Source organism: Biomphalaria glabrata, chromosome 9 (assembly GCF_947242115.1).
Source record: "Biomphalaria glabrata chromosome 9, xgBioGlab47.1, whole genome shotgun sequence".
Taxonomy (NCBI): domain Eukaryota; kingdom Metazoa; phylum Mollusca; class Gastropoda; family Planorbidae; genus Biomphalaria; species Biomphalaria glabrata.
In genome coordinates this window covers 16885439-16908795 of record NC_074719.1, presented here as the reverse complement: position 1 = coordinate 16908795, position 23357 = coordinate 16885439, and the positions used below count along the sequence as shown (strand labels likewise).

The window sequence follows — 23357 nt, the reverse complement described above, 5'->3', positions numbered from 1 at the left end:
GTCGTGACTGTGTTTTAGCGCTTGGTTGGCTAAATCAGTAAAATTGATTTTACTGTGTTTAAATAAATTAATTAAATGCTTGGACCTGAGTGATACCTTGAGTGAGCTAAAACTATTGCAAGCATACAATATTACAAACAATATTACAAACAATATAACCAACACTATTACAAACAAATGTTAAATAACTTTCTTTTTTTTTCGTAAACATTACATAAAAAGTGAATATCATAAATGAGAAATGATCATGATAGTTTTGTATGTCAGGCTGCCAGCATCATACAATTAATTCGTTGTTTATCAGACCTCCTTGCAGATTAAGTCTAAAAGAAATCAACATTTGTGAGGGTTTAAAAGATAGATAGATAGATAGATAGATAGATAGATAGATAGATAGATAGATAGATAGATAGATAGATAGATAGATAGATAGATAGATAGATAGATAGATAGATAGATAGATAGATAGATAGATAGATAGATAAATAAATAAATAGATAGAAAATCAACGAACGGAAATGCCTCATTCTGGGCACCTCTTTAATAAACACACAGTGGAACAAGGAGAAACTTCGCATACTTATTGGAGGTTGTATGTAAGCATATTGGTATTAGGACAAGTATTGACAGCATCTTAGTTGTTCAATAACATAACCTCATTATCATATTCTATCAACTGTACTACAAATATAACCCTAGTTATCTAGATCTCAATCTGCCACGTTCTTCTAGAATGTAGTTGAGTAAGATATGCGCCTTGACGTCGTTCACACCCTTCCCATAATGAGATCCGTCGTAGCTTAAAACCTGGCTAGTCATATTGTAAAACTTAATTATGGGCACGTTGTGTTTCTCCATCAGGGCGTTGATCTTTGCGTTGAAAATGATACGCCTAGGGTTTAGCTGATCTGGAGCCTTTTGGGTTTTTAAATAACCGGCAGCCTGGGGCTCGTACCACACAAGCTTAGGCCAAGTTGACTTCCCAGCTTCCAGGAGCAATGGCTCAATAAGCTGAAAAAAAAATGGAATAAATTTGTGATTTTTTTAATGTGAAGTTCGGTACCATAAATATGAATATACGTTGTTGTTGTTGATTTTTTTACAATACATGTATTCAAATCAGAACATCTTGAAAAAATCTAAATCAGAAGTTTAGGTAGATTTAGATCTAGTTCTAGATGTCTAGATAATGAAAGTACCAATAAATAATTATGCATATGAACAATTGTAGTTCTGGCTGAATGGCTAACCTGTTGCTACATCAAGTGCTCAGTTACGGGTTTGATACCAGGTAACAGCAAAAAAAAAATAATTTTTTAAATTAATTTTATTTTAGAATTAATTTTATTTTAAGCTGTATAATGGATGTACTTTTAAGAAAAATAATTTTGTTTCGTTAATATATTTGTTAACGTAAAATTATGATCCTTATCAAACTGAACTTGTTTTGTACACAACCAAAATAAGTTCGTTGCATGTGATAAATGTGATGCAAATTTGACAAATGTGATATTGACATGTAAGAATTTAATTCTTATAAATGAAATTATGAACCTAGAAAATGATAGTACAATCCTTACAAGCAAAAATGTTAGTTTTATACTTAAATATATGAGTTAGCAAATATCTCATCCCTATATGTACAATAATGATTCTTATATATAAAATTGAAACTATGATCTTTTTAAATAAAAGTGAAACTATGACATTTACAAGTAAAAGTGAAACTGTGATCTTTATTATCTTTATAAATAAAAGTGAAACTATGATCTTTATACATAAAATTAAAACTAATATCTTCCAATGAGACTGACTATTAGAGTACTATGAAAGCGAAACTAAGGTTCTTGTAAATAAATGTGAATCTATAATTTTTCATAAATAAAGGTGAAACTATGATCTTTATACATACAAGTGAGACTATGATCTTTATAATTGAAAGTGAGACTATGATCCTAATAAGTTTACATATAGTTATAATTACACTCTAGATAAGAGATTTATTATAATCATTTATATTGTAGAATTGAACTCATTTTCATCCTCTGGCACTGCTAGAGGGTCCAGCTTCGTTAGAGAGAAACAAAATTCATTACAAGCTCTTTAGCAGTGTCTACTGAGGAATGTTCTGGTGATGTGACAGTTAATGCAGTTGTACTGACCTCTGACAGGCAGATTTCCTAAACTGTGTTCCGCGGAACGCTAGAGTTCCGCGAGGCCTGAATATGTGTTCCACGAACTACTGGAATAATTAACTAGTAGGCCACCACGTGAACTAATCTCTCTTAAAAAAAAGGCAAAGTGTACCGATAAATACTCAGCGTGTGCGTAGATTTCATTAAGGAAAAAGTATTGGAACCACTGCTCTAAGAGATGTTTAGCTTATTATGATTATTACAATTTTCAAATGCCAAACATTGAAAAAGACAAACAGAAAACAGAAAGTCCTTTTAGAAATCTCCATGAAAGAAGAGTCTAGAGTCTAAAAAAGACAATAAAAAGATGAATGTCCCTCAAAAGTAAGATCAAAATGAGTTGTATCTATAAATATTATTTAGAGCTTTAGGTCAACGTAGACTGCTAGGTAAAAAAAGATTGTCTGCCTGTTTCTTTAAAAAAAAGGATGTGAATTAGGTGCAAGGAGTGAACACTGTTTTCTTAGTTCTACCAACGTTCTATAGAAAGATAACATATCAGAGTAGGTCAATAGTTTATCCATAAGACACAGAGGTCTGTCACAACACTACTGACCGTTTTCTGAACCAGGTCATGATTAAAACTATCATGCGCACCAAAACCGACGAGAAACCAGGAATTGTTTTTTCCAGTTAAAGTTTTCATGGCATTCAAGACTTGTCCCACGTTCGTTACAAGATACATCTCCTCACAGTGGATTCTCGCCTGTATGTATTATACAACGAAACGAAAAGTTTAATTAGTTTCATGAATTAAAATAATAAATCTAACTGTAAATTCGTATTTAAATATACGGCAATACAGTTACATACCGTTAACATTGGGCAAATAGTTAGAATGATTGTTCCAAATAAAAACATACTTGTTTCGATTTGACTTAATGCACATTTTACCGTGTTACAGATTGGCTCTTGACGTTCGCCATTCTGCTTCAAATAATTATTTAATAGTATGTACCTATCAAGAGATCTCTTAAACTCTCAAACGTATTCAAAAGAAATTTCGCACTCACGTTTCTTTTACCTGCTGATGTGCTCACTACGACGCGATTGTCACAGATTTGAAGCATAATTACTTCTTTACTCTTACTCCAACTTTTTATTTTCCTTTCGTCTTATTGTGTTTTCATTTCCGCTTTCTGTTAGAAACTAACTAGCATCAAAACGAAATCTGTTTCTTTTTTTTTTCCAATCCCTCTATTCAGATTGCAACTTCATGGGAGCCGGGGTAACCTGCATGCGAATCTGCGAAAAAGCTTTAACGATTTTCCTAGAAATTTGACAGTTTAAGTATATCTTTGGGAAAAGAATTACTAGCTTCTTGGCCAAAATAAGAAAAGTCTAGTTTTACCTTTATTTTTTTTTTAAATATCATCTTCAGAAATGAAATATTACCTAAAGACTCTTTATAATCTTTATCATGAACAGACAAAGCGGGTATTTCCACTGTATTCATCAAAGAGTTCAATAAATAAATAAGACTTTTTGAACATTTTTGAACTTCTTCTAAATTTCGGTCTATAAGACTATTATTAGAACTTTAGAAACTCTGAGTCATAGACTTAAATATATTATATCTAGACTGGAAACCGGAAACAAATTCTTATCCGTGATTGATCGATTCACAGACCTATATATGGAGAGATTATTATGTACGTAACTCTTATTCAAGCTCTAAGGGAAGTCGCCCCATCAATCTTTTCTGTATAAGAAAAGTAATGATCTTTAGTTTTCAAAGTTTAGAAATAATGCAAGATTATTTATCGGATTTTCTTTAGAATGGGATATTAATCGCAGAACTATATGTTTACGCTAATATATGAAACAAAGCCATTTCCTGTTAGTTTCTATTGAAATAATATTTTTAAAATCCTAGATCGAAATAATTCAAGTCTGTTGATTTATATCATCTTATGTACATTTAAATAGATTGATTACCTAGATCTTTCTAGATTATGTATCTAAAAATTGCAAAATAATAATTATGAGACGAGAGTACTCTTATTTTTGATGTTCAGTCACTAGATCTAGATCTAAACATTAAATTGTATATTACATAGGTTAGGGTTGGAACAAAAAATGACCCCGTCTAACTACTTAATAAAAGAACGCCTTGTTTCAACTTTAAAAAAAATTTTCACGACATTTTTTGTAGTGTTACAATATTTTCATGTCCAGTCTAGATATAATATATAAAGTCTATGCTCTGAGTAGATTTATACATTCGCTTAAACAGGAAGGGGAATAGGGCAGGTGTAAAAAAAAATCTATCATTCATTGGTTATTAGATCGAAATAAATGCTCTTACATATGTTGGTCTAGTGTGTAAAGGAGGAATCGTCTTTAAAAAAAAAACGTATTTTTGTCTAAAGAGCAAGGCCTATTCGAATTTTGCGTGTGTGGATAGTACTATTACTGTCTTTTCTTCTATACAAAAATTTAGAAGTCAAATAAGTGCTAGAAAAAAGGATTATCAAATGTGTTTTCGATGATGGGAGTTGTTATTAAGTTATGTACTCATGAGTTCTATAAGTCAAAGGCTATATTGAATGTTGTATGGAAGCAGGGGGGGGAGCATTCAAAAGGGGTAAAATTAACAATTACAATCTAAAAAAAACAACTAATTAATATTGCCAAAACAGGAAACGGGGCATTTAATTGAGACCTTTCGGTGAGGCCGCTGGTATAGCGTTTATCCATTGGAAGATGCTTAAAAATTTAAGTGTTGTCATTTTAATAATAAAGGGTTGAGTAGGGGGTTCCGGTAGAAAAGCAACATAGAGTAAATTGTACTTAGGACTAACTTTTTGTTTAGGAATAGTAAAAAGTGATACTAGAGTTTACGGCCGAAAAGCATTTGTGTGCGTGTGTGTCTTGGAGGGTATAAAGTGAGCCATTCAATTAGATAACAATACGATGCGCGGGGTAAAAAAAACAAATGGGTGGTTCCAGAGAGAGAGAGAGAGAAAGAGAGAGAGAGAGAGAGAAGGATAGAGAAAGAGAGCGGGCCGTTCTAATTCACGGGCTAGAAAGTTTGTTAGCAAATTGTTATAATGCGGACCGTTGTTCGGAAGTTCGTTTAAAAAAACATCTGGCAACAAGTCAATGGACGTGGGTACTGCTAGTATCGTTTGAACCTGCAAGACTCTCGAAGAAGCTTGCATAATCTTGATCTTGTGTGATATTCTATTAAATCGACTCAGCTCCTGGGGATCTTCATAAAAAGTAAATGCTTTTATTAAAAGTGAAAAATAATAAATAATGATACGAGCTGTGAGACAGTTTGGACGCTTTTGTCTTCCATTACTTGGTACTCGTGTGTGTTCTTGGCAATATGAATTGAAAAAAAGATACTGAATACATTTTTAAAAAAAATGAAAGAAAGGGATATCTGTGTGAATGTTACCGCAATCGGTTTTTAAAAGCATTTACACGCTTCCTCAAGCCGACAAACTAACCTTCTGCTAGTGAGATGCTTACACTGGAGGATGCAGGAGGAGGGGGTGGTAGGGGCGATCGGCGATCACACCCCCCCCCCTTACACCTAGAAGGCGGGGAGGTGGACGACTTTGAGTCAAGAAATCACACAATTTGTATACGAATTTATTAGTTATGTTAATAATATATACTAATTATTTATATTTCAACCAATTTTTAGATTATTTCGTCCCCCCCCCCTCTTGTATGTTGGCCGATTTGGTGGGGTGGGGAGGTGGCGTTGGCATCATTCCCGCCCCCCCCCCCCCACCACCACTATAAACTTTCGAGTGGGGGGGGGGCGGGCGAATTTATTTGTAGACATTACAGCTTGTTAACAGATTCAATTAAATATTTATAGGATTAAAAGTTGTTAATGATATTTTAATCGATCTCTATATGTTCTCGTTCCCCTGTTAGCCGATTGGGTGATGTGGGGTGGGGGGCGAATACGTCTACTGCACTTCCAACCTAAACTCTTTTAGTGGGGGGGGGGGCGGTACTAATTTTATGGAGAAATCATAGTTTGTGAACAAAATTAGTTGAATTACTATATCATTTTTATATTATGTCGCTACACTTCTGGTATCTTAGCCGATTCGTTGAGGTGGTGGTGGTGGGGGAGGGGGAATTGCTTCTACTGCCCTCCCCACTCTAGCCCTCTGAGTGGAGGGCGGTCCTATTTTTTATGAAAAAAGCATAGTTTGTAAACAAAATTAGTTGAATATCTATACTCTATATTATATAAGCTATATATTGATATTTGAACACATTAGTATATTATGTCGCACACGCACATCCTTATCTCAAATTTTATCTTTAGTACATTTAAATAAAAAAGGTTTTTACCAGGTAGGAGGGGCGATACATGCAATCACCCTCCGCCCATCAGACAAACCAATACTTTTTTCTTTTTGTATTTTTGTTAAGAAATTACAAAATAATAAGATTACAAAGAGAGTTTATCACACAAACTCAGAGACGGCCCCTATCAAATTCACCAATGTTTTGATCGTTTAAAGAATTTTGGCGTTATTTTTCACATTAAAACAAACTGTGCAAACTGCAACACGTCGTCTTTGATAAGACTCTTCTAACTCTTCTGAAATAAGCAGAGTAGTGTTAAGTGATTACCTAAGATCAGCATGGAAATCTCCCGATACAGTTTGAGCTGAATACCTACTTTTATTGATTTTTACTCAAATGTAAAATCCCAATGTTAATTACATTTATTCAATTGTTAATTGCACATTTTACAATAATACTTAATTAAAATTATAAACAGACTTAACATCACATGAACAAGTTTCTTTTGTTATACTTTAAATGGTATAACCTTGTGCTATATCATTTACACTTAAACTACTATCTAGATGTGTCAAGGCATATTTGGGCATATATCTAGAGATTTTATTATTATATTTTCCCATGTGTCTGCTTTTACCAAGTTATAATTTTTTTTCAACTTGGTTGTCACCCACAAAATGGTGTCGACTGGTGCGGACCGCACCCCTCACATCTCTCCCCCTAGTGACGCCACTGCTCCAAGATATATCTCGAGACTTTATTATTATCTTTTCAATGTGTCTGCTTTTGCCAAGTTATAATTTTTCCAACTTGTATGTCACTCCCAAAATGGTGTCAACCGATGCGACCGCACCCTCGCCCCCCCCCATGACGCCACTGTTCCTAGATACCTACTTCTTCCCAACAATTTCGATTAATATATTGGAGTAGATGTAGTAAGAAATAAAAAAAGGGGGCCTGCACAACTTAACAGGTTTCCCATGCGAACAGAATAGGCTAATACACTATTAACCACTAGTAGTTATAGTGCACTTATGCTGTTCGCATCAGATTCACTTCTTGATGTGATACTACTACTTACATAATATTATATTTTGAATTATAAATGTAAATTTTGTTCAAATTGTTTAATACAATTAAATCTAAATCTAGATCTATGTCTGGCCTCTATTTATTGTAATTTAGATTGTCTTCTAATGACGATTGTTTGAAAACTCCACAGAGTAGCTACTTGGCATCTTTAATGACATTCTATTAATTAGTGATCAGGCTTTGTAATTTTTGATGATTCAAAATGTTGGAAGCTGCTGCTCTCATCCACTCGTAGGACTATTTCCTTCTTTGGATTACTTTTTAACTTGGGATTCATCTACTACAGTGATGCCCAACCTTATTCGCCCGGTGGGCCATTTTCATTTCCGACACTCGTGTCGCGGGCCACATCGTCGAATAGATGTAAAAAAAATGAAATAGAGAATAATTCCATTTTAAATAATTTTATTAGAAACCTGTAGCACTACTAGGCCAGCTTACACACGTAGGGCGATTACGTAAGCTCGGTCTCATCCGTTTTATTACTGAAAGGTTTGTCTGCTCAATGAAGTGTTTGTAAACATTGTGATCGTCCTTAACACTTCATTTCGGTAATTTGAAAAGTTTCTTCAGGCAACACGGCGAAGAAATGAACTGTCTGCATCACTCTAACTTTCTCAAACAGGGATGTCTGGCTTTGTAAGTCAATCAATTGCAGTTGCAGATCTATCGGAGTAATCCTCAGTGGCTTTAGAAAACATTTCAAAATCTGCTGCTCTGTCATTTAGTTTTGCAATGCGTTAACTGCTTGTTTACCCAGGACTAATTCTTTCACCACTGCTAGAAAGCACTTTTTTACGCATCATTTCTCATACTTTGAGCAACTCTGTAACTTGCCTTTGTCGTGGACTCATTTCACTCATTTCTTGTCTCTTTTATCTCTTCAGTCGCTTTACTCCTTCAACTGGGCGTAGCTTAGCGATCTTTTTCTTGGCGGTTAAAAACAACAATGCCGTCATTTTTTTTTATGTTTTGATTTGCAAATGACTTTTTCTTATGAGTTTTAAAAACAGTAACATTTCTGAATCTTGTTGGCCTATGTTTCACAAAAGCAAAGATGTCTTCACTTTTTTCCGGAAGTTTCTACATTCATATTCTAGTTTTCGTTCCTATGGCTCTCTCATTTCATTAACGCTCCAATTTTAAATGTTACAAACCATTCTCTTTAATAATAAAAGAACTTTACAAAAAAAATGATGCAGAATTGATGCCCAGTGTTACACACAATATATTACACGACTAGCTCAAGATAGCAGCGGAATTATTCAAGAACCTTAAACAACTGTCAACACTTGTCACCAAAAAAATAAACGTCGTGTTCATATAAAAAAATAAATAATGTGACTATAGAAAGACGTAGATTAGAATGAAATCAATCCAAGAAAAAGTGAGAGTCCTAACGTAGGAAAAATACATTTTTCAACCTTTTTAAAGATTTTCTTCACTTTGCGCCGAGGTTTAGGCGGGCCGGATGGAAACACGTCGCGGGCCGGATCTGGCCCGCGGGCCGTAGTTTGGGCATCACTGATCTACTACAATACGCGAACGTTTAACTCCACTATTAACGCCTACCATGTTTTGAACCATTGTCGTTTATGCAGACCAAACGTTTTTTAGTTTTAACCCTATTTTATAAGCTCTCCCGGTGTTGTGTTAAATATTATCCGATAAAATTTTCTCTTATTGTGCCAGTTGATGACAAAATCTTTAGACAACTGGCATTTGTGAAGCTTTAGTTTCTAGTGCATCAGAGCCGCGAGGCCGAGGGCGGTCGCCCACTTCTCCTATGCCTTACGCCACCTCTGTCTGCATTTATGACTACAAATTCATTGTATAGACTAAAAATTAAAGTAGCAAGAATATATAAAATACCAACACTAAAACCTACAAATACAATAACAGATAAAGAATATAAAGAAACATTTCTTACTCCATGTGCGAATTCATACAAGCGCTCTTTCTTTCCCAGTACTATTGCCTAAATCAGACAAAGGAAACCAATGAATTAACAGAGCATGAGTCTCTAATTAATATGCACGACTAGACTGACACATGGACACGCGTAAAGACATAATTTGTTTCTGTTGAGAAGAAACGTTTCTAATTTATAAGATAAGAGTAGATAAGATAACATAAGGTTAAAGTTTTACAATGAGGATATGTTTTCTTCTAAAACTCAAGCACGCTAATGCCTTTAGACACATCTACAGTATGTTTGTAAACTAGGGCTTACGTTGCATTCTGAAAAATCATGTTTTATGGAGTGGCGACACTCAGCTATGTAGCGATAATGTTTATCACACTTCTGGATGATAGCTGAAAGAAAACATATATTCGAAAATTCAAGCGCATATCATAATACGTTTATGGTAATACTTATGACAGCTATGTAAAATTAAAGCACATTTAAACGTATTCAATTTTTTCTAGTCGTTTTATTCTTAATAGAAACCTGTAGGCTTTACCTGGTGATGTGTTATCCACAAAAATATTTTTAGAGTCCTCAGCTTCAAAGAATCCTAGTACCGAGATGTACAACTGTCTCATGAAGGAATCACCTATGAAATAGATGGTTGTGTTTCCCAAGACACGACACACTTCATCTTTACTTTGGAATTTACGTATCTAGTCCAAAGAAACACAAACAATGCTAATGTACACATGATGAGCATATGCTGCTATGTTTGGAGACAAATAAGCTAATAATATCAAGGTTACAAAGACAGTTTGTGTGGAGACACAAACTAAAAATTAGCCCACGAATTGTTCTACCCAGAAGGTAAAAAGGCGATTTTAATATTTTCAGAAGAATATCAGAATGAAATTCCAGGAAAGACAAATGACAGAAAAGAATGGAGAAAGAAGGTTGACAGATCTTGTGTGGTGCCTCAACAGTCCAGCAGACTGTCAGGACTGAGTTCTGGTCAGCCTGGGTCTCCTGTTTACTGTAGAGGAGAAGGGGGGCAATTCAGGTTGTTGATTTCAAAACTGTTATTGTTTTGGGTTGTTTTTATTTGGTGAGATGTTTTGTTGAACATAATGTAACTCATGATAAGGAGTGTGGTTTTGTTCCTAGTTCAAGACAGTTGGACTTTTTGGATATATATAGTCTAAGTGTAGACTCTAACTATTTTTCTGTATTATAGTGCAAATAATGTAATTAAACATGTTATATGTCGGTAAAGTGTCATTCTGAATCTTATTTTGTCGTTGTATGTGTCATTATGGTATTGCCCAGGACTTGCGTTCATTTAGCATGACACATACATATATTAGAGAGAAAATGAGTCCTGACATTTTGGGGGCTTGTCCAAAACAACTACATGCGATGGATGCATCAATCTCCAGTGAAGTATCTGCTGTATCCAGACAGCATATATCTCTGAGTACTGCAACCTGAAGTATCTACTGCACCCAGACAGCGCATATCTCCGAGTGTGTACTAATGAAAGAGGTCTTAGACTGTATTGATCAATTTAGAGATGCCACGAAAGGCTCCACACATATTGTAAAGGGAAGTAACAAAGTAACTAGTAACGATATCCCATATGTAGCTTTTGGTGCCACTGGTCAATCTAACAGTCGTCGCCCGAATAATATAAACACAGAGGGTACACAAGTGATATGCTATAGATGTGGAAAGGGCGGACACATTGCTCGATGGTGTCGGGTAAAGATAAATGAGAATAGAGGTCCAACACAGCAATGACTAAGAGTTTTACCAGAAAGGGGGCAACAAGTGGGATTGTTTGCATGTCACACTGATACATTGAAGATTTTAGATTATAAAGATAAATCAGTTGGTGGATTGAAAATAGTTGAGGGATTTTTAGGAGATCGAAGGGTATCTGTCCTACGAGATACAGGGGCGAGCATAATTGGGGTCCGAGAAAGTTTGATAGAAGAAATTCAGAAGATAGATGGGTTTTTCACTTTAAAATTAATAGATGGACAAACTTTTCAGTATCCACTTGCTTGGATAGACATTGATACTCCATTTTTAAAAGGAGTCTTTGTAGCGGCCATGTTCAAGGACCCAATAGCAGATATTATTATTGGAAATGTTGATCAGGCTAAAGCATTTTATATGGGAATGCTGTTACTAGGGCAATGGCGAAAGCAGAAGACACTAGGGTCAAATCGGAAGATAATGACAGGATTGGTTTAAGTAAATGGATGGAATTGGACAGTGATTTTAGAGAGGATCAAAGAAATGATAGTTCATTAGTTAGATTATGGGAAAAGGCGAAAGCAGGAACGGTCGAAGATAAGAAAAAGGGATTGGTATCATTTATAGTGGAAGAAGGTCTACTTTACAAAGAATTTGAGAGAAAAGATACCCCTGGGGTAATAGAACGACAACTTGTAATCCCTACGAATAGACGTGAACTAATATTAGAAATAGCACACTCTACACCTTTAGCTGGACATATGTCTATAAATAGAACCAGGTATCGGGTATATTCGCATTTCTTTTGGCCTGGGGTAGATAAAGATATAAAAACATACATTAAATGTTGTGACCTTTGTCAAAGAGGTAGACACCCAGGAAAAGCTGGAAAGGTAGAACTAGGGCGCATGAATATTATTTCCACTCCATTTGCTAAAGTTGCTATTGATATCATAGGACCACTCCAAATGACAGATCGGAAGAATAGATTCATTTTAACGTTGGTTGATTTGGCAACAAGATGGCCGGAAGCTGTACCACTACCTAATACAACAACACCAGTAGTAATAGAAGCTCTAAGTGCTATTTTTACTAGAATAGGATTCCCGGAACAGATACTCTCTGATAATGGATCTCAGTTCAATTATACAAAGAAATATGTCAGTTTTTTAAAATAAAGATTGTTAAATCAACACCATTTCACGCCATGTCAAATGGGGGCGTAGAACGCTTTAACGGGACTTTGAAGTGCATGCTGAGAAAGACGGCCGAAGCAGAACCTAAGAATTGGGATAGAGTTATAAATGCACTTCTGTTTGCGTACAAAGAGGTACCAAATGAGTCTACTAACATTTCCCCTTATGAAATGTTGTATGGAAGGAAAGTCAGGGGGCCTATGTCAATTCTAAAAGATCTTTTTACTAATCAACAGGTAGAACCAGAAATAAAGAATGTGTTTGACTATTTATTAGACCTAAAAAGTAGGCTGGCTGTGGCTTGTCAAATAGCTCAGAATAATAGCTCAAAACGTAAGGAAAATTATAAAAGGTATTATGATAGAAATAGCGAAGAAAAAGATATTCAAACAGGTGATTCTGTGCTTTTACTGAAACCACAGAGACAGAATAAGTTAGCCTTGCACTGGGAGGGGCCTTATAAAGTAGAAAAAAAGAATTAACAAGTTTAATGTAAAAATAAAGAAAGGCAATCGAGTAAAAATTCTTCATGTTAACAGACTAGTAAAATATCATGAAAAAAACAACACGGAATGTACGGTTAAGGAAAATAATGATCTACAACTTTCGGGAAGTGCGTCCCATGTCTTGTATGGGGGTCAAGGGGAAGAATTATTACATGCGTGCATAGCGTCCCTTGTAACCGACCAGGAAGATGATAACAAGGAGGATGAAGTTACTGAGTTACCTACTCTTGAGAGTACAAATTCCAGGGAACATATTAGTATCAATACTGAATTAACCGAATCCCAAAGAGAACAGATTCAGACGCTAGTTGAGAAGTATAAAGATATAAATACTGATATACCGGGTAAAGCGAAGGTTAAATCATTCAACATTGAGCTCACAACAGAAAAGCCTATTACACTGAGGCCATACGCAGTTCCTATTCATAAGAGAGATGTCTTAGACAAGGAGATAGAGAACATGATTCAAATGGACATTATTGAAGAGTCTCAATCGCCCTATGCATTTCCTGTCGTTTTGGTTAAGAAAAAAGATTCAACAGTACGTACTTGCATAGATTTTCGGAAATTAAACGCGGTTACCAAATTTGACGCGGAGGCTATTCCAGACCAAGAAGATCTTTTCCTACAACTTAATAGTGTCAAATTTTTTACAAAGATAGATCTAACAAAAGGCTTCTGGCAAATACCAATAGAAGAGAATAGTAGGAAGTACACTGCATTCAGGGTACCAAGTGGTCACTTTCAATTTAAATATCTACCGTTTGGTCTGCTTAATTCTCCTAGTTTTTTTAATCGGACTGTTAGGACCATTCTTAAAGGACTGGAAAATGTTGTGTTTTATTTTGATGACATTTGTGTATTCGGGCATGACTGGTCATCACACTTAATAGCACTAGAGAAAGTGTTGTCCAGGCTAAAAGGATGGCTGCCTGGTCGTGCGGTTTGCGTGCTGGACTGTCGTTCGGATTTATCGATGGTCGATGGTTCAAACCCTGCCCGCTCCCATCCCCCGTCGTCCTGCGGGAGGTTTGGACTAGGAAGTAAACTATCTTCAACTCTGAAGGAACATCCGAAACCATACAAAAGAATATAGGTTTACTATCAAGCCAAGCAAACTTGAAATCGCGTATCCTAAAATAACTTTCTTGGGTAATATTGTAGGTGAAGGAAACATATACCCAGAACCCAATAACAGAGACAAGGTATTAAATATAAAAGCACCAAAAACGAAAAAAGAGGTTCGATGTTTGCTAGGTATTGCTAATTTTTATAGCAGATTTATTCCAGCGTTCGCGGAAATAGTATTTCCAATAACTGGATTGTTAAAAAAAAGGACACCGACGAGGGTCAATTGGACTCCAGAATGTGACCGGGCATTAAGAAAAATTCAAATGTGCATGACACGGGATCCTATACTGAAATTACCAGACGTTAATAGACCGTTTATTGTGCAAACAGACGCGTCGGACATAGCCATATCATGTTGCCTTTTGCAGGAAGTAAAAGGAATATTCCATCCTGTTAAGTTCTTGAGCAGAAATCTGTTGCCCAGAGAACAACGGTATTCAGTAATAGAGAGAGAATGCCTTGCCATTGTCTGGGGGGTGCAACGCTTGTCCAGATATTTATATGGCGCTAAATTCACAATTCAGTGTGACCATAGACCACTGGCCTTTTTGAAGAGCGCACAATATGGAAATAATAGAATTTGTCGTTGGGCTCTATTATTACAATTATTTAACTTTAATGTAGAACATCTAAAGGGCAAACTAAATGTAATTGCTGACTTTCTATCTAGACTAACAGAATAGACCAACATGACATTGATTACAGATAACTGACATTTAATATTTATTCATTTCAAAGTTATTTGTTTGCTAGGATTGGGGATATGTAATTAACCGCCTTTTACAAAAGGTAGAATATATGTTTGCACACTATTTTTTGTTTACATGTTGATATATATATATGTGAAGAAAGAGATGTGAAGAAAGAGATGTGAAGAAAGAGATGTAAAGAAAGAGATGTGAAGAAAGAGATGTTATGAAAGAGAGGTGAAGAAAGAGATGTGAAGAAAGAGATGTTAAGAAAGAGATGTGAAGAAAGAGATGTTAAGAAAGAGATGTTAAGAAAGAGATGTGAAGAAAGAGATGTTAAGAAAGAGATGTGAAGAAAGAGATTTTAAGAAAGAGAGGTGAAGAAAGAGAGGTGAAGAAAGAGATGTGAAGAAAGAGAGGTGAAGAAAGAGATGTGAAGAAAGAGATGTAAAGAAAGAGATGTGAAGAATGAGATGTTATGAAAGAGAGGTGAAGAAAGAGATGTGAAAAAAGAGATGTGAGGACTACGTCAAAAAATGAATTTCCGTTACCTTACAACTATGATCGTCTGGTATCCAATCTGCCAACTCAGCGTATATCTTGGCTCTAAAATCAAAACAACCTTCGCATTGACATTCATTTACAGTTCTATTCACACAAGTATTGTTATAGCAGCACGGTGTTGACCCTTTCGGATTACAGAGAGCTCTGAACCACTCCAGGCCTTCATAATTCACATTGCCTTTCAAGAAAGAAGAAAAAAAAAAACAAGGTTGATGGCTAATACCAAGGTCACGGTGGAAAATAGGATAATTCTATATCCATGAACACGTAAATAATGGAAACTTTGAGCTGGACAACAATCAACTAGTTTTTAATGACGTATGCACATCATATGAAAAACAACAAAGAGAACAAAGAGGTAACTTTTACAATTATCTGCCATTATCCCCAGCATAAAAACAAATCTTCACACCATTCTTTGCAGCTCATAAATAATATTTTAGGACTGTAGAACGTATGTTTTCAAGAAACAATTTTGCTAATTGAAGCGTTTGATTTAGTAAATAGCTTTGATCTATTGAGTAACTTTGCTGTACAAATACTCGCCTTCGTTTTATTAAGTAATTTTTATTTATGAGGTATCTATAATTTATTTAATACGCTATATTTTCGATTCATTAAATTTGATTTAATAAGCCACTTTTATGTATGTTTCCTTGATGCTTAGCAAACAATTTTTCTCTTTTTTTTTTATTCGTTTTATTCATTATCCCCTAAAATAAACTTATTGATTTAATAAAAATGTTGGTTTAACTCTTTCTCTCCTAACTAACGATACCAACGTTGATTCCACCAGAATGTGGTAAATAATTACGGAGGGAAAGAGTTAAAATCTGATTTTATGTTGATAATTAAGAACACAAAGAAGAAATAGAAATGTTTAAAACACAACGCCGAGATATGGGATTAGTCTTTCCCCATTCAATGACACAAATTTAAACTGCCCTGTATTTTATGATAATCTGACATGGAGCGCTTTCGATTAAGTTTAATTAAATGTAATACAGGCAATAGTTTCTTTATACAACGTACAAAGATTTTTTTTTTCTTAATAACTAATGAATGTTAGATTTAGAAAAAAAAATTAGGAACATTTTTTTTTACCCAGCCCCCACCCCACCCGCGTGAAAAAAAAATCATGGTTAAGCAAATGTAGAAATCTACTAGACTTTATAATATCCTAATGATAGGTCCTTAGAACTAGACTTTATAATATCCTAATGATAGGTCCTTAGAACTAGACTTTATAATATCCTAATGATAGGTCCTTAGAACTAGATTTTATAATATCCTAATGATAGGTCCTTAGAACTAGATTTTATAATATCCTAATGATAGGTCCTTAGAACTAGATTTTATAATATCCTAATGATAGGTCCTTAGAACTAGATTTTATAATATCCTAATGATAGGTCCTTAGAACTAGACTGAACATTAATTGATCAAACTGTTGAATGAACAAGGTCTATATGCGGAAATACCCGAAGACGTAGAGTCTGTTCAAGAGAAAGATTTTCTTGTTCTCAAGCCAAATTTAAATTATTTTCTTTTAATACTTTGAACAATTATCACGGTCTAACTAGAGTTTTCCCAGTTTGGCCAACGAGCTAGTTTTTTTTTCCCAACGATGTACATCAAGTGTCTAATTTTTATGAAAATTGTTACAGCCGTTTTCGAGAACGGTGTCCACCCAGGTTTTGCCCAGAAGGTTTTCCCCACCCAGTCGGAAGGTGGGACTTGAATAGATTTATTGTAAAAAAAAAAAAAGGTTTAGAACATAAATGTTGATTGAATGAGATTGACTTACACTTCATATTTGATCTTTTACAATTTCAAATCACAATTTAATCTGCCCGACTGAAAGATTCGACTGACATCTCACGAGACGTTTACATGTACAAGTTAAGGTACCTCTTTCTGATATATAATCTTTCTATAGCCGACGGTTAGCGGGGTGTCTTGTGGCCAACAAACCGGCTAACCGCCTTTACTTTGGCTTGTCAGGTTAGATTGGTTAGACAATAGGGCGTCCTAAAAATTCAAGAAAATCCCACTTGGTTCGGAAGCCACTCCCCCACCAGGCAGCTAATCAGCTGTTGAATAGCGAGTGTGTCAGAACAACTATTAATAAACTTTACTTTATTGAACAAAAGGCGACTACAGTCACGAGATATAGCCTACGTAAAAAACTTTGCGACGATTGAACATCAAAGATTCGAACTTCCCCTTTCTTCAGGTCGTGTTCAACTTCAGATGGGTATCTTACGTCATTTATGGGTATCTTACGTGATTTATGGGTATCTGACGTTATTTATGGGAATCTGACCAGATTTATGGATATCTGACGTCATTTAGGGGTATCGGGCGTCATTTATGGAAATCTGACCAGATTTATGAGTATCTGACGTCATTTATTTGTATCTGACGTCATTTATGGGTATCTGATGTCATTTATGGGAATCTGACCAGATTTATGGGTATCTGACATCACGTATGGGTATCTGTCGTCATTTATGGAAATCTGAACAGATTTATGGGTATCTGACCAGATTTATGGGTATCTGACATCATGTATGGGTATCTGATGTCATTTATGGGTATCTGACCAGATTTATAGGTATCTGACTTCATTTATGTGTATCTGACCTGATTTATGGGTATCTGACGTCATTTATGGGTGACGTTAATTATGGGAATCTGACCAGCTTTATGGGTATCTGACACCATGTATTGGTATCTGACGTCATTTATGGGTATCTGACCAGATTTATGGGTATCTGACCAGATTTATGGGTATCTGACGTTATTTATTGGAATCTGACCAGATTTATGGGTATCTGACGTCATTTATGGGGATATGACCATATTTAGGGGAACGTAAAAGTCGATGGTTTAATGTGCATGTTATTCTAGTAACATCTGTGTCAACAGAAAACTACGTAGCTTTAACTGCAACTGAAGCACTCAGTTACATTTAACGGCTTATGATGAATACATTTTAAAAAGGAAGATTCCAATGTAACGTGGCAAAAAATAAACTAGCAAATGGCCTGAGAACTGAGCTGAAGGTTAAGCGTTTAAATCCATATTATCCCTCCTCTCCCGCAAGTCTAACTCAAGAAAAAGTTTAACGAGTTCTAATGTTGGTTGGAAATGTCTAGACAAGTGGACTATGTCTTTGTTCTAATTACATGACAGTTTCCTAAAAAGACACCATGAAAACTAAATATGCCAATGACTCATTTTCTCGCTAAGAATAGGCTTAGTTAAACATCTTCTTATCTTATATAATACAGACGTTACTCAAAAAAAAAGAAAAGAAGATGATTACGTCCTAAGCGTCATGCATTCAGTCATGTATATTAACCAATGACTTAAATTCTGCCAAGTCATTGGTTTTCCTGGCTAGCTCAGGCAACCCATTCCATGCTCTAATAGCACTAGCAAAGAAGGAGTATTTGTACAAATTTGTCCTAGCATATGAGACGAGGAATGTGCCTTTATCTTTGTGTCTTTCAGAGTATTTTATTAACTTTTGTTTTTGTATTTGAAGATTATGGTTCAATGTTTTATGTATAATTGCTACTTTACTTTTGAGTCTTTTGTCCTGAAGGCTTTCTAAATTTAGTGATTTTACTAAAGGTGTTACTCTAGTCAAATGTGAATAATCGTTTGTTATGAATCTCACTGCTCTATTTTGTGTCTGTTCCAATTTTTTAATGTTTTCTTGAGTTGAGGGGTCTCAAACAGAGGATGCATATTCTATTATTGGCCTAACCAAGATTAAATAACATTTTATTTTTATGTTCTTATTTGTTTTATATTTTTTTTTTAATAAACCCTAATGCTTTGTTTGATTTTTTGATAGCTTTATCAATATGGAGATTCCATGACAGTTTTTCATTTATTATAACACCTAGGTATTTTGCGTTTTTAGTCTGTGTTACTGGTTTACCATGAATAATATAAGTGGAATTAATTTCTTTTAGGTTTTTTTTTGTTACTCTTAATAAATGATATTTTTCTGGGTGGAACAACATGCTCCAATTTGATTCCCATTTCTGTAATTCATCTAATTCTCTTTGTAAAATTTCTGTATTTTGTGTTGTTTTTATTTTTCTATATATTATGCAATCATCTGCGAATAATCTGACTTTTGTTCCTGAACTAACGCAATTTGGTAAATCGTTTATGTAAATTAAAAATAGTAGTGAACCTAAGACTGTTCCTTGAGGTACACCTGAGTTTACTGTTATTGGTGTTGATTTAGAGCCATTTATTATGACAGTTTGATCTCTCCTTATCTGAAAATCTATAATCCACTGATGCAATGGACCATTAATGCCGAAATATTTTCTTTTATCAAATTATGGTGGTGAACTTTGTCAAAAGCTTTGGAAAATCTTGTAAGATAGCATCTATTTGTTCACTATTATCTAATCCTTTTGTTTGCCAATGGCTGTGTGAAGCGTCTAGTGTGGTAGCTTGACTTGTTGCCACCGCTGGCTAAGTAAGTCTCTCTTGCCAGTACATAGCCTCTCCACAGCAAGTCCTATGCAGTACCTTCTCGTGGTGGCAGATGGAAACTGAGGCTGCGAAGCCTCAGGCTAAACTGCAAGGGTCTTGGAGGAGGTTTGGCCCCAAGATGTGAGGCAGGCTTGGCCCGTCGGCGTGCGGACACGCCCTGTTGCCCACAAACCAAACCCCTAGCTATAGGTCAATAACCGCACTGCCTTGTGTGTGAGGCCTAAGGCTAAGGGAGTAAACCCTAACAGAAAATCCGGTCCTGGAGCCCCGTAGGCTCACTGTTATCTAAACCTTTTGAAAAATCATCAATTAGTCCTATTAGTTGTGTTTCACATGATCTATATTTCCTAAAACCATGTTGGTATGGGGTGAGGACATTATGTTTGTCTAAGTGGTTTATGATGTTGCTACACATTATGTGTTCTAGGATTTAACATGTGATGCTGGTAAGTGATACTGGTCTGTAGTTTCCTGGGTCAGATTTTTCTCTTTTTTTAAATAGGGGGGTGACATTAGCTTCTTTCCAGTCCTTTGGTACTCTGCCCTGGATAAGCGAAGCCTGAAAGAGTATTTTGAACACTGGGGCTAGCTCATTGATTAGTTCTTTGAGTAATCTAGCTGGAATACCATCAGGTCCAGACGCTTTATTAGGTTTGATGTTGGCTAATAGTTTTTGAATTCCCTTTTCTTGTACTTCTATATCTCCTATGTTGTCTACTTTGTTCATATTAACTAATATGTCTTTGTCTCCTGGGGCTGAGAATGCTGATGCAAAGTATTTGTTTAGGATGTTAGCTTTAGTTTCATTATCATTGTGTGTTAAGTTGTCTTCTCCTTTTAATAGCGCTGCTATGCCTGTTGTTTCCATTTTCTTAGACTTAATGTATGTCCATAGGTTTTTGTTGTTATCTTTAGATATTACATTGTTTATGTATTCACTCTGCAGCTGTCTGCTTACTTTTGGGTTAGGTGTTTAATTTTTATGTACTTTTTATAAACTCTTTCTGCCTTAGTTTCTTAAAATTTTCTATATAGGTTTTTCTTCTGTTTACAAAGCTTCTTTAATCTATTATTAAATCATCATTTATTTATTTTGTTTCATATGTATTTAGTTTGCATATGGTTTTTTATAATGTTTTTAAGATAGTTTTTTATGAAATTCCAGAGGTCATCGACTGGTTGATTAATGTCTCTTTCTGATAGGAATGTTTGTTGAAAGTTTAATGCAGCTTGGTGTAGTTGTGTTAGGTTACATTTATTCCAGAGTAGGATTTTTCTTTTGGGTTTTGTATTGGCTACTTTTATCTGACTGTGTATTTTTATGATCTTATGGTCTGATAGACCAGGGATGATATCATAATCTACTACTTATTCAGGTCTGTTGGTTAAGAAGAGATCTAATGTGTTGTTTAATCTAGTTGGCTTTTTAATGATTTGATCTAAACTTAGGTTGTGTAAAGTTTTGTATGAAAAGCTCATTAATGTCCTTAAAGTTTTGGTGTTTATCTATGGCTAGTGTTTTCCAATTTATATCAGGTAGGTTGAAATCACCCATAATCCAAAAAAACTGCATTTTTATTTTTCTCTTTAAGTGTAGTAATCTGATTACATAGTTCCTGCATGTATTCTAAACTTGAATTTGGTAGTCTGTAAATGCTGCCTATTATTAGGGATGTTGAGGTGGTATTAATTTTACAAAGTTTTGATTCTATATTTTTTGAGTTAGGTAAGGTAATTTCTTCTGCTATAAGAGTGTTTTTTTATTGCTAAAAGAACTCCTCCATGATCATCAGCCCTATCTTTTCTAAAAAATTTCCTAATTACTATTGAAAATGTCTGCATATAATATGATATGATGATATTGACAATATGCTATTTACCATAAGATTTTTAAAAAAAGATGTACAAACCACAGCGTCCATCTCGTCTTTGCAAATCGTCAGGTATTTTATGAAAACTTCTCAGACGTCTTACAATAGTCTCAACTTCCTCCAGTTCCTGAATAGTGTAGTTTCTATAGGACCAACGCCCCTGAACCATTTTTTTCAAAACATCTGAACATGGTATCACCGGGCTAGTGGTAGAAACTATCGCTGACAAGTATGTACTGGCTGTATCCTGACTTTGTGGCTCTGTACTGTTTTGATACGTGCTCTGTGCACTGATAGAGTTCTGGCTTTGTACTGATTCTGAAGATAGATCTATGCGCCATAGCCATTGTATGTCCAAATATTTAAATATACACACTAAACACATTACGATTACAAGTATGATGATATGCGGTCTTCGAAATTTGTTTTTTTGCATTTTTGTATTCAATTTTTGGTTAAAAATTGCCTGGCTATACTCTCAAAACGCAACGTAAGTTAGTCCCTGGCATACAAAAATTTAAAATGTATGAATGAAATCAATAGCCTTAGCAAGTCTTTTTGATACCCGGCTTACTAGACGGAGGGTTATATAATGGGTCTTTTTACCGATACAGTTGCCGCCCCTTCCACAGAATTAAACTATTAACCGGTTTTATTTTATATTAGTTTTGCTCTAACTGAAGAAAAGCAACAGAAAAAAATTCAAATAGTAGCTCAGTAGTTACAAAACAAACAATACTTCATATTTTATATTTGTAAAATGGCATCATCTAGTCCATAATGTTTTATATAGATCTATGCTGCATCGTGCGATCTTAGAAATAAAGAATAAATACTGAAAATGTAACTCGATGCTCTATTTATATTGTAGCAGTGGCATAGCAATCATGGCGCGAAGGGGTTCGATGAACCCGGGTCAATGACCAAGCACTTAAAATAATAAAATGTGTCTAGTTGACTGTAAAAATATAAATGCATTAAATTCTTAAAATTTGACTTAGCAGTCATTGTATTTTTATAGTTCTAACATACAGAAATAACAGAAATGCGAAATAGATTGTAATTATTATGATTCAAAAACCTTTCATTAGACGATTATGTCGGAGATCGTCATAAAGCCCATGTCAATCTAATTAGTATGATGCAACAAACTTTCATTAGACGACTATGTCCGAGATCGTCATAAATCCCATGTCAATCTAATTACTATGATGGCAACAACCTTTCATTAGACGACTATGTCGGAGATCGTCATTTTGTTGACACGAGCAACGAAAACCATTTCCTAGCTGTGAGGTATTTGATGTATGATCTAGTGATTAAGGCACTTCTGAAACAACAACAAAGAGTAGGCCCACAAACTACTCACATCGGCTTAAGACGAGATCAGAGAATTAGCCTATTGGCCACTATTGGGCAATATAGTTGTTACCGATAAGAGGATCTAATTCAACTCTTTACTTTGTTGACAGTACTGTGTGAGACATTTTAAACAGGTTGATTAGATTTGCATTCATTTCCAATATCGTTAGCAGACACTTGTGCACTATGTTGACTACACCTACCTAAAAATGTTGTCAGTCTTGGGTTCGACTAGTTGCAGATGTCCATGACTTGCTGGGTTTGTTTTTT

General features: G+C 35.1%; 1 protein-coding gene and 1 long non-coding RNA gene across 3 annotated transcripts in view; one reads left to right on the top strand and one right to left on the bottom strand.

Annotated features, from left to right (window-relative positions):
- Positions 1-176: 176 nt before the first annotated feature.
- On the bottom strand, positions 177-22497 carry LOC106075505 (uncharacterized). 2 transcript variants are annotated; one of them, XM_056042018.1, is made up of 6 exons: positions 21765-22490; positions 15315-15505; positions 10037-10196; positions 9805-9887; positions 2752-2901; positions 177-1011 (listed from the first exon to the last, which is right to left on the bottom strand). In XM_056042018.1, the coding sequence occupies exons 1-6, from the start codon at positions 22159-22161 to the stop codon at positions 700-702; spliced, it is 1293 nt and encodes a 430-aa protein (XP_055897993.1). In that variant the 5' UTR covers positions 22162-22490; the 3' UTR covers positions 177-699. The 2 variants fall into 2 exon arrangements, with proteins under 2 accessions (XP_055897993.1, XP_055897994.1); XM_056042019.1 differs by lacking the exon at positions 15315-15505 and having other exon boundaries at positions 21765-22497.
- The window catches only part of LOC129928287 (uncharacterized), a 27315-nt gene continuing 19462 nt past the window's right edge, over positions 15505-23357 (top strand). Inside the window, exon 1 of the long non-coding RNA XR_008779873.1 lies at positions 15505-15685. This is a non-coding gene — a long non-coding RNA (uncharacterized LOC129928287). The remainder of the gene's footprint in view (positions 15686-23357) is intronic.